Here is a 17111-nt window from a genome sequence, read left to right as displayed (position 1 = left end):
AATCAAAAAGCTGAAAGTTCAGTATTTTTTATGATTTACAATTCGTACCCAGTATTGAAAATTACCGAACAAGCAAATCGTGATTGGGTGTATATATATATATATATATATATATATATATATATATATATATATATATATATATATATATATATACATATATATATATATATATATATATATATATATATATATATATATATATATATATATATATATATATATATATATATATATATATATATATATATATATATATATATATATATATATATATATATATATATATATATATATATATATATATATATATATATATATATATATATATATATATATATATATATATATATATATATATATATATATATATATATATATATATATATATATATATATTATATATATATATATATATTTATATATATATATATATTTGTAGAAGACGAAACTTCAACTCATGCAAAACCACACACTGTATTGATTACGCCTGTGTTTTTGTTTATCAAAGTGATGGGCGCATCTGAAATCGAAATAAAAACACGGCGAGAGTAAACGGCGACACTGCAAACAAAAAATAAACAAGGCGTACATGGCGGGCTTAATTGAAACCAGAATGAAAACACGGCGCAAAAGTAATAGGCGACACTGAAAATAATATCGATTGCAGGCTCATAACATTGGGCGATACTGGCATTCTTGAGTGCGTTTAAGGCGAAACCTTATAATATTTTTCATTACGAAATATCTAGGAAAATTGTAGGAGATGTGTGTGGTATTGATGGGGATTTTGAAACTAGGTTTATGAAATGTGTATTAAAGTGAAATAGTTAAAGTTGGAGTATATTTTCTCCAATTGGGATTAGAAATTGCACATGAAAATTTCATTAATTATTTTCTCATTGTTATTGATTTGTCAGATAGGCCCTTATTGCGAATCCTTCTCGATTTGTTTACGTTTGTCAGTTAGGCCGTAAATCTGGTACTGTATTGAAATATTTTCCGCATTACCTTTTACTGATTTTTCTTGCATAGACTCTTTTTGATTGGCTCATCCAGGGGGGTGAAATGAGCCAATAATTAGCTACCCAACATTCATTCAACATGGCGTCCAGTGTCTTTGTTTTGTTTCTTTTGGACTGACAAAACATATGATTTTTTGATAGGAGGCATCAATGATAGTACAGCTTTCCCGGGAAGCTCACAAGACTAATAAGAGCAACGATGGACGGTGTGCAGAATAGCGTGAAGATTTCGGGCGAACATTCGAGTTCGTTCGAATCCCGCCGGGGACTTCGACAGGGTGATGGACTTTCGTGCCTGCTGTTCAACATCGCGCTAGAAGGTGTCATGCGGAGAGCCGGGTTCAATAACCGAGGTACGATTTTCACAAGATCCAGCCAATTTGTTTGCTTCGCGGATGATATGGATGTTGTCGGCAGAACATTTGGAACGGTGACAGACCTCTACACCCGCCTGAAACGTGAAGCAACAAAAGTCGGCCTGGTGGTGAATGCGTCATAAACAAAGTACATGCTGATAGGCGGAACCGAGCGCGACAGGGCCCGCCTTTGAAGCAGTGTTACGATAGACGGGGATACTTTTGAGGTGGTTGATGAGTTCGTCTACCTCGGATCCTTGTTAACGGCTGATAACAACGTTAGTCGTGAAATACGGAGACGCATCATCAGTGGAAGTCGCGCCTACTATGGACTCCAGAAGAAGCTGCGGTCGATAAAGATTCACCCCCGCACCAAATGTACCATGTACAAAACGCTTATAAGACCGGTGGTCCTCTATGGACATGAAGCATGGACCATGCTGGAAGAGGACCTGCAAGCACTTGGAGTGTTCGAACGAAGGGTGCTTAGAACGATCTTTGGCGGAGTGCAGGAGGACGGTGTGTGGCGGCGGAGAATGAACCACGAGCTCGCTAGGCTCTACGGCAAACCAAGTATCCAGAAGGTTGCTAAAGCCGGAAGGGTGCGCTGGGCAGGGCATGTTGCAAGACTACCGGACAACAATCCTGCAAAGATGGTGTTCGCGTCGAATCCGGTTGGCACAAGAAGGCGGGGAGCACAGCGAGCGAGGTGGATTGATCAGGTGCAACAAGATCTGGAGAACGTGGGCCAAAATCGAGGTTGGAGAGACACAGCCTTGGACCGAGTAAATTGGCGTAACATCGTTAACGAGGTTTTATCAAATTAATTGATGTAACACCAACTAAATAAATAATAATCAATGATACTTCACTGATGCGTAAAACATTCAACAAAATGTCGAAAAGAGGAAAAGCGTCATCAAATACGACGATTCAACGTTATATATTGAATTGCCAGAAACTAGCACCAGTAACACATGAGCCGTATACTCGAAAATTAGGAGCAATTTAGGGCAAACCGACCAGAAAATGGGTGCCAAATCGCGAAGTACCAATAAAGATGTGAGGAAGATCCGAAATGCATGCAGGATGACAGCCGTGCCAGTCCTCTGGGCTCATCCGGATTAAAATCCCAGCTTTGCCAGTAAAATTAATTTGCGTTCATATAGGCCTATTCACAAGACGTTTCAAATCAGCTGATCGGGAAGCTCTTTGACAGTTCTTCTATGGAGATGACAGTCCCGTGTTAGCACCGGTCCTCCCCCGATGTAAACAAATGCATAGGCGGACCTGTCACATGAAAAGGCCTATGAGCCATTTTCGAAGCTGATCAATGAGCCATTTTACGAGACGTTTCGGAACAGCTGATCAACGCAACGGCGTCAATGAGCCATTTTACGAAGCTGGTCAAATGACAGGAGACCTGGGAGAATTCAATCATCATCGTCAGTTTTCGCGATGATGGTGGTTGATGATTGTGTGCATTTTTAGCGTAGCTTTTCATCCAAGCCAAAACTTAAATGGAGAAAAATGATTAAAATATTTCTGATCACAAAAGTGCCTTCTTATGTGCAATATAGGTAATAAAGAGGTAGCTGATACAACAACTAGGTCTAATGTTGCAGTAACGAACATTTCTGGATCTTTTTTTGGTAATTTTCTTCATGTCCCCGTTTGGTAAGATGAGGCGTTGTTAAAAATCACGCTGAATTTAATCCCAGGTTTTCTGTCAATTGACGCCGTTGCGGCGATCAGATGTTCCGAAACGTCTCGTAAAATGGCATATTCGCGCTTCTCTATGTAGTAGGCTAGCAAGAATGAGAGATCATCATAGTAGGCTAAGATTATTAAAAGAATAAATCTGTCACTTGTATTATACCACCGAAGCGAGAAGTCGTCTTTTATTTAGCACCATTACATTGGCGAACGAGGTTAAGTTTCCGTAGGAAAAACGGCTGCGAAGTGTCTGGAAGCTCCCGTGAAAACAGAAGCTCCCCTCAAGATCATAATTCCAAAGCCCAAGAATTAACCATTTCAGCATTACACCTTTCGTAGAAAATGGTGATGGTCCAACGTCTACTCGATGGGAAAACTGGAGAGATCAGTTCGTCTCGAAAAGACGAAAAGAGAATCGATGACCATGGAGAGATGTATCGTGCACTGATGTGTTTCGGTGGATCAGATGTTAGGAAGATTGCCCAAAATGTAAGCACGGATGGAGGTTGTTTGCTCGATAATCCTTACCGAGCGGCCATGGAAATCCTGGACAACTATAACGCTCCCCGGATGTCATTGCGTTACGAAAGATTCAGATTTCGACAACTCCAGTTTCACTCTCTTGAGATGTTGGATCAGTTCACGATGCGTTTACGATCTCAGGCGTCACTGTGCGGTTTCGCTGAGCAAATTGAAGAATTGATGATAGACCAAATCGTGTTTGCTACGAAGGAAGACGACAAGCTCAGAGCCAAATATCTTGAGGCTGATACATCGCTGGAAGAAATGCTGAAGATTGGTCGAACTTACGAATCAGTTAAGCATCAAGTTCAGGAATTTCGAAGTGCCCTGCCACACCAAATTGTTCCGGCTGAGGAGTTGAACGTTATTGATCGTAAGAAGGTCCAGAAGTTGTGTGGCAGGTGTGCTGGAAATCACGGTGAGAATAACCGGTGCCCGGATCGTGATTCACATTGTAATTTGTGTAGAATTCCAGGCCACTACGCTCGCTGCTGTCGAAGGTCAAGAAAACCAATGAAACATTTTGACCCAAAATTCAAGAAGCCACAAGATAAACCGATGGATTTCAACAGGAGATTCAAGTTTGTTCGTGAGGTAGATAACGTAACCAACAACGTGGAAGTGCGTGAGCTGTTCCACCTTTCTGGAAAGAGAAGAGTGAATGGTGCTGTTGGCGGCGTGAACATCTGTTTCGTAGTGGACACTGGTGCTGGTGTCCTTAGTGAAGAAGATTAGAAAATGCTGAAACGAACTAGATTCATCACATACGATGTGCGCAAGGGCAGCGAGAAAATTTTTCAAGCTTATGGAAGCCAAAAACCGTTGACGGTGCTGGGTGAAGTTGAAGCTGAAATCAAGGTTGGTTCTGAGAGTTGTATCAGTACGCTTCATGTGATTCAAAATGGAAAATGTTCGTTGTTGAGCGGAAAGTCGGCAGAAAAGCTTGGAGTTGTCAAGTTCCTCCATGCTGTGTCCTCCGATGAGCTGCCTCATATTAAAGGTAAGGAACAATTTTTAATTACATACATCAAGAATGGAATAAATTATGAAACTTCCATAACTAGATATGTGTGCTTCAATCAAAATAGACCGAACGGTAACACCAGTAAGACAGGCATATAGACCAATCCAGTTGCCTGCGTAGTAGTGCAATGTTGACAAAATTTTCTTTGTTTGCTGTGAGAACTGTCACAACATTGCTTTTGTTTGCTGTGAGAATCCAAATATAAACAGAATTGCTGCAAAACAACCACTTCCTTGTTGGCCTGCTGTTGACCGAAATCTCAATAACGTCAAACAAACATGGATACGTTTTCATTCGGAGGAATTCGACTTGTGTAAGATTGATTGTGAGTTGGTGTTCGTGGCAGTTTACTTGGGGACCTCTATAGGCGTACACCGAAAAAAAAAAGTTCATGAAGCATCAGAGTGGGTTTCTCCCATGCTAGTGAAAAGGAAAAGTTCAGATGATGTCAGAATTATAATAGATTTACGACAAGCGAATAAAGCAATCGTCAGAGAGATTCATCCCTTACACGCTATGTCTGAACCAGACGATTATAAAAATCGAATGTACATCGAATTTTTTTTCGCTGGAGATCAGTATTTGGTCTATATTTTCATAATCGGAAGGTTTTAAAATATTCTATCGGTGAAATTTTTTCCATACATTTAGTATGGGCTGAAATGCGTCGAAAACGAGATTTTCAAGGGATTTAGTATGAAAAATGGCTAAAAAGTGGAAAAAATCAAAATTTCACCGATGGAATATTTTAAAACTTTCCGATTATTAAAATATAACCCAAATACTAAACTCTAGCGAGAAAAAAACTGATGTACATTCGATTTTTATAATCGTCTGGTTTAGACATAGCGTGCTTACCCACAATGGATCAAATGATTAGTTAACTCAGAGGAAGTAAAGTCTTCACTAAACTTGATGTAAAGCAAGCATTTCATCAATTGCTACTCAGAGAAAATTGCCGTTACATTACGACATTTATTTCACCACTCGGAATGATGCGATATAAAAGGCTAGTCTTTGGCTTATCGGCTGCCCCAGAATTATTCCAAAAATGTATGGAAACGATTCTCGGCGAATTTCCCTGGCTCATCATTTTTATAGATGATATCTTGATTTTTGCACCTAACATTGACATTCTAAAGGTAAACTTATATTTACACATGAACAGTTTTTATTATTTTTGAACATCTTGTATTATATTGTAGAATCGCACTGAACTTGTTCGTGCTCGTCTTCGGGAGAAGAACATTTTGTTGAATGAATCCAAACGGTAGAGAATGTGGACCAATTAGATTTTCTTGGCTACCATTTATCATCTGAAGGTGTTAGAGTATCAGATGAAAAACTCAAAGCAGTAACGAAATTCCGGCAACCGAAATCAGCCGAGGAACTTAGAAGCTTTCTTGGTCTAGTCACATTCGTGAGTCGCTATATACCAGATCTGTCGACCGTTGCCCAACCGTTAAATGCTCTCACAAGAAAAGGTACACCTTTCCAATGGAAAAAGGAGCATCAACTTGCCTTTCAACGTCTTAAATCAAGTTTAGCCAAAAATGAAACATTAGCATTTTTCGACCCTGACTTGGCAACATGTTAGTTGCGGATGCCAGTCCAGTTGGCCTCGGGGCTGTCCTATTTCAAAAATCTAATGATGGAAACTACAAAGTTATAAGCTACGCCTCTAAAACACTATCAGAAGTAGAACGACGTTACGCACAAACCGAACGAGAAGCACTAGCTTTAGTTTGGGCGCCAGAAAAGTTTCATTCACGGCAAATTCTTTTGGCTCATTACAGATCACAAGCCACTAGTCTCTATTTTCGGTGATCACGCAAGGCCATGTGCTAGAATTGAAAGATGGAAGCTTCGATTGATGGCCTTTGATTATAAAGTTATATATCGGCCAGGAAAATCGAATTTGGCTGATCCCTTTTCAAGACTTTGTCATGGAAAAGACATTTCTGTGAAAAGTTTTGATGAAGAAATCGAACTTATTATATGTCAAGTGTCAGCAGATTCGTGTTTTGTAGCTATACCTATTGCTGAGATTAAAGAAGCGACTAAAAAGGACATACAGATCGGCGAACTCATTAAATGGTTACCATTTCCTGTGAAACGATGGCCGATAACATTAAGTCAGTACAAAACAATTGCCAATGACTTATCAACAGATGGTGAATTTTGTTAAAAGCGTACAAAATTGTCATTCCACGGATTTTGCAACAACGAGTATTGAAACTAGCCCATGAACCCCATTTAGGGATAGATGCTATGAAGAAACGGCTAAGAGAAAAAGTATAGTGGGCTCGAATAGATACGATGGTGAAATCTTATGTGAATTCTTGCAAAGAGTGCCTTCTTGTTTCGGAACCAGATGTCGAGCCTATGTGTAGAACACAAATTTCTGATGGCCCGAGGCGTAAACTAGCTTTGGATTTCACTGAAGTTTCAAACGGGGTAACATTGATCATTTTTTTGAATATTTCTTAAGTATTTCGTTTGAAAATGCTAATGTTGCAAATTTCGTATTTTTAAAACAAGTACTGCCAGCCATAGCTCGTGACTACACACTGCATTTTGTTTTTTGGAAGATTGGAGGATTTGAACAGCATGCGCATAATTGGTATGCGCAAATTCTTTTGGCTAATTACAGATCACAAGCCACTAGTCTCTATTTTCGGTGATCACGCAAGGCCATGTGCTAGAATTGAAAGATGGAAGCTTCGATTGATGGCCTATGATTATAAAGTTATATATCGGCCAGGAAAATCGAATTTGGCTGATCCCTTTTCAAGACTTTGTCATGGAAAAGACATTTCTGTGAAAAGTTTTGATGAAGAAATCGAACTTATTATATGTCAAGTGTCAGCAGATTCGTGTCCTGTAGCTATACCTATTGCTGAGATTAAAGAAGCGACTAAAAAGGACATACAGATCGGCGAACTCATTAAATGGTTACCATTTCCTGTGAAACGATGGCCGATAACATTAAGTCAGTACAAAACAATTGCCAATGACTTATCAACAGATGGTGAATTTTGTTAAAAGCGTACAAAATTGTCATTCCACGGATTTTGCAACAACGAGTATTGAAACTAGCCCATGAACCCCATTTAGGGATAGATGCTATGAAGAAACGGCTAAGAGAAAAAGTATAGTGGGCTCGAATAGATACGATGGTGAAATCTTATGTGAATTCTTGCAAAGAGTGCCTTCTTGTTTCGGAACCAGATGTCGAGCCTATGTGTAGAACACAAATTTCTGATGGCCCGAGGCGTAAACTAGCTTTGGATTTCACTGAAGTTTCAAACGGAGTACCTTAATCCGGGGTAACATTGATCATTTTTTTGAATATTTCTTAAGTATTTCGTTTGAAAATGCTAATGTTGCAAATTTCGTATTTTTAAAACAAGTACTGCCAGCCATAGCTCGTGACTACACACTGCATTTTGTTTTTTGGAAGATTTAAGCATGTTTTAAAAAATGTTTTTAGTGAGTTTTTGATTATGTTGATATGGGGTAACATTGATCACATATGTAAACAACATTCGGTAATATTGAAAATGTCGTTACTTACTTAAATCATGACCCCCGAAGCCGAATATGAAGACCAAACGCTTACGAGTCATTTACTTTTTGAGTTATTTTAAAAATAAAAACACTCCGAACCACGGAATACGCCTAAAAGTAGGCAATTTCCTAAGGGAATTCTATATTCTTTACAGTAATTCGTTAATGTTGCATAATTCAGCATGAGAATTTTGACAACTTAATCGTTTTCGGTGATGCTATTTTTAGTAAGAACCGCATTTTTCTTGCTCATACCGTTTGCAGAACTTATGTGAGACATGAATTTTCGGTAGTGTCATCCTTACCCATAAAAACGCAATTTTCGCAAAAATCTTCACTTTCATTAGCTCATGGATATAAGAAAGAGAAGCACCATCCATGGTTTGGAAATGTTCCATCAATAAATAACGATACGAACTTTTTACGATATGAGTCATTCCGATCAATGTTACCCTGCTGATCAATGATACCCCGGATTACGGTACATTTGCTAGTGTTGGTAGATTACTATTCAAGATATCCGGAAGTAGAAATTATGTCTTCAACAACGGCAAAACTAACAATTTTCAAGCTAAGGATGATTTAGGCTAGGTTTGGGTACCCTGAACAAATAGTTTGCGATAATGGCCCACCATTCTGTTGAAATTTTCCCCTGATTTTCTTAGACTGAATACCAAACGCGGCCAAACCAAAGCAATCATAATAGTTATTTTTGCAATTTCTCATCGTAATAGGGGACTGCATTGCTTTGATTTAGTACGGAGTTTTGACTTTTACTGGCCTTGTTGTTTACAAATTTGACGAAGGAGTGAAAGAGAGCACGCTGTTTTCAAGTTTCCCCCTGAGAGAGAGCGAGACAGCACCAACACACAGCGCACAGTAAAAGTCAAAAGAACAAAAGAATTTATGGCACGTACAGAGGCTCATAGGCTGTTTTTCATCACGCCAATCTGTCATGAAACGACCTACTTTCCTGCACTGAAATGCAGTGCGGGAATAGTCATTACGCAACTGAAACCAGTGCTGTAATAATTCATTAAGCAACGCTTTCTCATTGCGCAACTGTTTTGAGTTGCGTTATGAATCATAACACAACAATTTTTCAGAAATTGCAAAATGATGATGAATGCATTCCAATATAATTTGTGATGCCCTCAAGTGGTTTTCTACGAAATTGCAAAAAATGTTGTACGCAACTCGTTGCAGAACTCGATTTTTACAGCACTCGTCGTCATTATCCTACTCGACAAGCCTCGTATGATAAATTTACCACTCGTGCTGTAAAAATCATCATTCTGCAACTTGTTCCGTAAACTACTATTATGCAACAAGTAGTGAAATGATGATTTTTTTCAGTACGAGTTGTAAAAAAAATCGAGTTTTGCGATGAGTTGCGTACAACATTTTTTGCTACATATATCGAAAAATGCCGTTCCAACTTGACGAACTTTAAAAGCACAAACAAGCATTTCAGGAGAACCCACATGGGCATACAACCTTGCGTAGTTTCAATTCAGTATTTTTTAATCACGTAGGCTATGATACAGTAGTACCAAAGACAAATTAAAGACCACCATGTCCCTTGCAGTTGCCCAAAATTTCATGGCTCATAAGGTAATCTAGAATGCCGTGAAAAGTGTACTGTGATCTGTTAAACTTGGGTACCTTTTGCACTACCGAGGGACCTGAGAGAGACTCGCGAAGAGGAAAAATATCATCGTCATATGCAGCCCAGATTCTCCTCTCACGAAACGTCAAATGCAGCCCCCCGTTTTTATGGCTGAAAAAGTGAAAAGTATTGTGTTCAAAGTAAACTGTTATTAAAAACCTCAGTCGGTGGAGCAGTTTTTTCCAAAGTTGCTGATAAATCTAAGTAGAAGATTAATTGTTGCTAATGTCTGCTACGTTTGCTGGCATGAAATTTCACTCATACAGCTATTCATGATTCGATGTGATGCAAACTCAATATTTTTTGCTGAGAGGTTCATGTGAGATTTGAACAGCATGCGCATAATTGGTATGCGCAAATTCTTTTGGCTCATTACAGATCACAAGCCACTAGTCTCTATTTTCGGTGATCACGCAAGGCCATGTGCTAGAATTGAAAGATGGAAGCTTCGATTGATGGCCTATGATTATAAAGTTATATATCGGCCAGGAAAATCGAATTTGGCTGATCCCTTTTCAAGACTTTGTCATGGAAAAGACATTTCTGTGAAAAGTTTTGATGAAGAAATCGAACTTATTATATGTCAAGTGTCAGCAGATTCGTGTCCTGTAGCTATACCTATTGCTGAGATTAAAGAAGCGACTAAAAAGGACATACAGATCGGCGAACTCATTAAATGGTTACCATTTCCTGTGAAACGATGGCCGATAACATTAAGTCAGTACAAAACAATTGCCAATGACTTATCAACAGATGGTGAATTTTGTTAAAAGCGTACAAAATTGTCATTCCACGGATTTTGCAACAACGAGTATTGAAACTAGCCCATGAACCCCATTTAGGGATAGATGCTATGAAGAAACGGCTAAGAGAAAAAGTATAGTGGGCTCGAATAGATACGATGGTGAAATCTTATGTGAATTCTTGCAAAGAGTGCCTTCTTGTTTCGGAACCAGATGTCGAGCCTATGTGTAGAATACAAATTTCTGATGGCCCGAGGCGTAAACTAGCTTTGGATTTCACTGAAGTTTCAAACGGAGTACCTTAATCCGGGGTAACATTGATCATTTTTTTGAATATTTCTTAAGTATTTCGTTTGAAAATGCTAATGTTGCAAATTTCGTATTTTTAAAACAAGTACTGCCAGCCATAGCTCGTGACTACACACTGCATTTTGTTTTTTGGAAGATTTAAGCATGTTTTAAAAAATGTTTTAAGTGAGTTTTTGATTATGTTGATATGGGGTAACATTGATCACATATGTAAACAACATTCGGTAATATTGAAAATGTCGTTACTTACTTAAATCATGACCCCCGAAGCCGAATATGAAGACCAAACGCTTACGAGTCATTTACTTTTTGAGTTATTTTAAAAATAAAAACACTCCGAACCACGGAATACGCCTAAAGGTAGGCAATTTCCTAAGGGAATTCTATATTCTTTACAGTAATTCGTTAATGTTGCATAATTCAGCATGAGAATTTTGACAACTTAATCGTTTTCGGTGATGCTATTTTTAGTAAGAACCGCATTTTTCTTGCTCATACCGTTTGCAGAACTTATGTGAGACATGAATTTTCGGTAGTGTCATCCTTACCCATAAAAACGCAATTTTCGCAAAAATCTTCACTTTCATTAGCTCATGGATATAAGAAAGAGAAGCACCATCCATGGTTTGGAAATGTTCCATCAATAAATAATGATACGAACTTTTTACGATATGAGTCATTCCGATCAATGTTACCCTGCTGATCAATGATACCCCGGATTACGGTACATTTGCTAGTGTTGGTAGATTACTATTCAAGATATCCGGAAGTAGAAATTATGTCTTCAACAACGGCAAAACTAACAATTTTCAAGCTAAGGGTGATTTAGGCTAGGTTTGGGTACCCTGAACAAATAGTTTGCGATAATGGCCCACCATTCTGTTCAGAAGAGTTCGCGAATTTTTGTAAAATGAATGCAGTTACTATCAATCACTCCGTGTCATACGCACCATTCCAGAATGGCTTTGTAGAAAGGTACAATAGATCATTGTTAAAAACAATAAGGATTAGCACTGCAATGGGACGAGATTGGAAAAATGATATGTATGACTATCTATTAGCATATCGTCATACTCCACATTCAACAACTAATGTAGCCCCATCAAAGCTATTGATGGGCAGGATACTAAAGGACAAACTTCATGTTGCAGAAGATCCCGAAGGAGTTACCAGTATAATCGAAATAGTATTTCATTATGGTATAAGTTTTTATATTATCTAAATTAACCATTTATTTTACAGCCTGATGTAACTGCAATGAAGCATAATGACAGAACAAGAAAAGAAAAAGGAAAATTCTATGGTGATAACAAACGCAAAGCTGGCGCAAACGCAACAAATTGACGACAAATGTTAACCCTCAGCCATTTGTGGTTATAAAAAGAAACGGAACAAGGATCACTGTGAAGAATTTGACTAGCGGGTAGAATTAGATCGTCATGTCAATCATGCTAAATGTTTGATTTCCAGCAATCGAATTAGATCGTCATGTCAATCATGCTAAATGTTTGATTTCCAGCAATCCATTCAGAAGAGATTTTTATGATAGAACAAGCACGTCAGATGAGAACTTGTTAGTAGACCAGAAACCCTACGAGGATAATTTAACATCTAGAACATCGGAAGAATTACCACCGAGATCGACTAATCAAAGCGCGAGAAGAGAAAACAATAGTTCTAAAAAATGGACGCAGTGATCTCACACCCGACAGAAAGAGGAGGAGGAGCGCAGTGAAAAGCGACTCCGCCACGTTTTCTGATGCCGTGAAGAAGAAGAATAGTTTCAAATGCTTTAGGTACCAAGAGGAGGCGTTTAATTAGCAAACTGTCCCGTAAAGAAGAACAAAAGTGATGTGAAATCGTTTTCCAAATCGTCTGCGCACGTCGCGAGTGATCGAAAAAAAGGAGTGATTTTCTTGAGCGCGGACGAACGTGCGAGCGAGACGAAGTTGGACGAACGAAGCAAAAGCAAAAATCAAAGAATAAGTGCTCTGAATACACCAACAGGATTACTTTATGCGTGATACTTACCGCTGCTTGAAATCAGGGTACATCATTCTGTTTGGGAATCCTTTACGACAGATACGAATGCCTTCAAGCACACCGTTACATGTTAGCTGATGCATAACCAATTTAGCATCAATGAGGCCTGTTTGTTTCAATTCATTTGGAATGATGCAACGCACAAAATGAGGTGAGGTTGACTGTAATGTAGTCATCAAATTGTTGAGCTGCTCTTTGTAAGCTGATGACACTGTAGCAAAAGCTGCACCTTTTTTACCACGGCCTCCTTTTGCAGCAGGTGCTGCCCCTTCCGCCGGAGCGGCTGCGGCTTCACTGAAGATTTCAACCAAAAGACTATTTTCACCTTTTTTGAATTGCTCAACAACAGTATCATTCAATGGATCCTTATTTTTTTCTAGCCAGCCAGTGATATTATACGAAACAACTCCTGCATAGTGACCAATGGCAAAATGGCCAGCTGGAATACCTGGTTTTGGTGGTCGTGGTTTCATGAATGGAGCAGACTTTCCTAAATGATTGGTAATCAGCTTCTCTACAAATGTTTGGTCTGTGGCCTTTGGAAACATAGATTCTTCTTCAAGAATTGAAAGTATACCCATAGGCTGAAAAAATAAGAAAGACATAAATTAAAGGCTTGATTTATTGACTGCTACAAATTTTAAATCAGGGAAAAATACACTGCACAGAGATGTTGAAATTTTCCCCTGATTTTCTTAGACTGAATGCCAAACGCGGCCAAACCAAAGCAATCATAATAGTTATTTTTGCAATTTCTCATCGTAATAGGGGACTGCATTGCTTTGATTTAGTACGGGGTTTTGACTTTTACTGGCCTTGTTGTTTACAAATTTGACGAAAGAGTGAAAGAGAGCGCGCTGTTTTCAAGTTTCCCCCTGAGAGAGAGCGAGACAGCACCAACACACAGCGCACAGTAAAAGTCAAAAGAACAAAAGAATTTATGGCACGTACAGAGGCTCATAGGCTGTTTTTCATCACGCCAATCTGTCATGAAACGACCTACTTTCCTGCACTGAAATGCAGTGCGGGAATAGTCATTACGCAACTGAAACCAGTGCTGTAATAATTCATTAAGCAACGCTTTCTCATTGCGCAACTGTTTTGAGTTGCGTTATGAATCATAACACAACAATTTTTCAGAAATTGCAAAATGATGATGAATGCATTCCAATATAATTTGTGATGCCCTCAAGTGGTTTTCTACGAAATTGCAAAAAATGTTGTACGCAACTCGTTGCAGAACTCGATTTTTACAGCACTCGTCGTCATTATCCTACTCGACAAGCCTCGTATGATAAATTTACCACTCGTGCTGTAAAAATCATCATTCTGCAACTTGTTCCGTAAACTACTATTATGCAACAAGTAGTGAAATGATGATTTTTTTCAGTACGAGTTGTAAAAAAAATCGAGTTTTGCGATGAGTTGCGTACAACATTTTTTGCTACATATATCGAAAAATGCCGTTCCAACTTGACGAACTTTAAAAGCACAAACAAGCATTTCAGGAGAACCCACATGGGCATACAACCTTGCGTAGTTTCAATTCAGTATTTTTTAATCACGTAGGCTATGATACAGTAGTACCAAAGACAAATTAAAGACCACCATGTCCCTTGCAGTTGCCCAAAATTTCATGGCTCATAAGGTAATCTAGAATGCCGTGAAAAGTGTACTGCGATCTGTCAAACTTGGGTACCTTTTGCACTACCGAGGGACCTGAGAGAGACTCGCGAAGAGGAAAAATATCAACGTCATATGCAACCCAGATTCTCCTCTCACGAAACGTCAAATGCAGCCCCCCGTTTTTATGGCTGAAAAAGTGAAAAGTATTGTGTTCAAAGTAAACTGTTATTAAAAACCTCAGTCGGTGGAGCAGTTTTTTTCCAAAGTTGCTGATAAATCTAAATAGAAGATTAATTGTTTCTAATGTCTGCTACGTTTGCTGGCATGAAATTTCACTCAAACGGCTATTCATGATTCGATGTGATGCAAACTCAATATTTTTGCTGAGAGGTTCATGTGAGGATTTGAACAGCATGCGCATAATTGGTATGCGCATGCGCATAATTGATATGCACAAAGTGGAATAAGAAAAAAACTCAGCAATCACAGAAAAAGAAGACCGTCTTCGCGAGTCTCGTCTCAGCGAGGGACCAAATGCAGTACTAGAAGTGGTATCCAATCTGAGCCCGAGTGTGACGGACCTGGTAGTACCCATGAATGTCACAAATTTTCTCTCTCCCATCGGTATTAAAGAGTCTAAATTATAAAGAGACGAAATCTGATCATATTCAAAATAAATCAGCTAGCAACTGTGCCAAATCTATTACGCAGCACTGCCAATGTTGAATCCCACGCTAAAAGTGAGTCACAGGTTTTATGTGTTGAATTTTCACAGGTTTGGGTAACGAATGAAAAATTGACTGAATGTGTGGAAAACCAATGTAATGAGTAGAGCATTCTTTATGCAAAGCATGAAAATTGCAACCGACACTCAAGTATTCAGAAAATATGCTACTTCAGAAGAAGCAAAATTTTCGTGGGCGGTAACATTTTTGTGTGAGCCGTTTTCAGCTTGTGTGAAAAAGTGTTTGACAAGTCTCCTGCTCGATTGGAATGACATTGACAGTAAACTTGGAATTCCAATTGGAACATTTCGCTTCTTTGCTTACAGTTTCTTTAATCGGTATCATGCAGTTCTATATAAGGTACCGTGGGGTAAGTGGATACAGAAAAATCAAGAGTCAACTTCATTGTTATGTACAGCTAATATGAATAATGTAATTAAAACTTTTTCTGTGGATATCAAACGAGGGACTAATCCAGCTTTTTACGCTAGACATGCCATAACTTTTGAATCACCCCTATTTGACGGTTTTTAAATACACTATATTTTTTATAGTTGGATCGTAGCAATCTTTGTGTTGAAGTATTTTTTTTTCATGTTGACGAACAACAAATATATTCGTGTTTCCAGGATACCGAATCCCAAAAAAGTTTCATATTTTAAATCCTTGTTATATTTTGTTGTTTTCTCTAATGCTAGTTTTATTTATTTTAGGAGGATTAAACTGTTGCAAAATTCATAAACTGAAAATGAATTTCAAAATACAAAATCACGTCTGAATCTGAATGTATGCCAGTGTTTCCGATTAATCTACCAGAACAAACTGATTTGTTGTTGATCGATTTGTCATTGATTGTCACGATTTCATTCAATATCATGGGGGATAGGTAGGGCAAATGCTCCCCTAGTGGAGGTAGCTCCAATAGTGGAGGTAGTGTGTTTTGACATGTTTCGCACTTTTTTATGGCTATGTGATATTTTTCTATGATGTACGATGTGAAAATGATACAAGTTATCGAAAAATATTCATGAAATTTAACCATAAACCTATTTTAAACAATTATTTTGCTTAAATTTTTTGCTCCTTTGCACCTATAGTGGTGCATCAGTACCCATAGTGGAGGGTCCCATAAGAAATCAATGGTTTGCGCCACTAAAGGAACCATTCTTAAAACATACCTCAACTAAAGGAACAGTGTTCCTATTGTTGGTGCAAGGCTTTTTGCAGGGAAATTTCAAATGAATCGTGATTTTTATACATTTGAATGATAGAAGGATTTGAGATCTAGCGATTGATACGCTAAAATCATATAATTTTTGATTTTATCACCATGTTTTAGCAGTTTTCGCTTAGGTGCACCACTAATGGTACATTTGCCCTAGATGAGAGTAAATGACAAGTCCTACGTTATTCGCAGCTGCGTAAGGTACTGGTTGCTCTACCGTTACCAATAGAGCAAAAATGTTATATGGGTTTGTGTTGGTCAAGCAAGTTTGTGGGATAGAAATACCTGTTAGAATCAGGGAGAGCTTTCTGGGCGAGCTGGCGAGCCTAGCAAAAGCGCGCGGAAGTTTGTGCTCTGGGTTAAGCCATTTGACAAAGCAGACTAAGGTTGTAACTTGGGACATGAGGACGTACACTGTGGCACGCTATGCCTGAACCAGACGATTATAAAAATCGAATGTACATTTGGTTTTTTCTCGCTAGAGATCAGATTTTGCTCTATAATTTCATAATCGGAAGGTTTTAAAATATTCAATCGGTGAAATTTTTTCCATACATT

General features: G+C 38.4%; 1 protein-coding gene across 2 annotated transcripts in view; it reads right to left on the bottom strand.

The window, feature by feature from the left end:
• Window positions 1-17111, bottom strand: part of LOC110678344 (myosin heavy chain, muscle-like) — a 285969-nt gene that overhangs the window by 109584 nt on the left and 159274 nt on the right. For both annotated transcript variants that reach the window (XM_021851099.1, XM_021851103.1), the window contains exon 8: window positions 12966-13561. In XM_021851099.1, coding sequence (XP_021706791.1) covers window positions 12966-13561 — 596 coding nt within the window. The remainder of the gene's footprint in view (window positions 1-12965; window positions 13562-17111) is intronic.

This window comes from Aedes aegypti, chromosome 1 (genome assembly GCF_002204515.2).
Source record: "Aedes aegypti strain LVP_AGWG chromosome 1, AaegL5.0 Primary Assembly, whole genome shotgun sequence".
Classification (NCBI taxonomy): Eukaryota; Metazoa; Arthropoda; class Insecta; order Diptera; family Culicidae; genus Aedes; species Aedes aegypti.
This window is presented reverse-complemented; position numbering and strand designations above follow the sequence as displayed.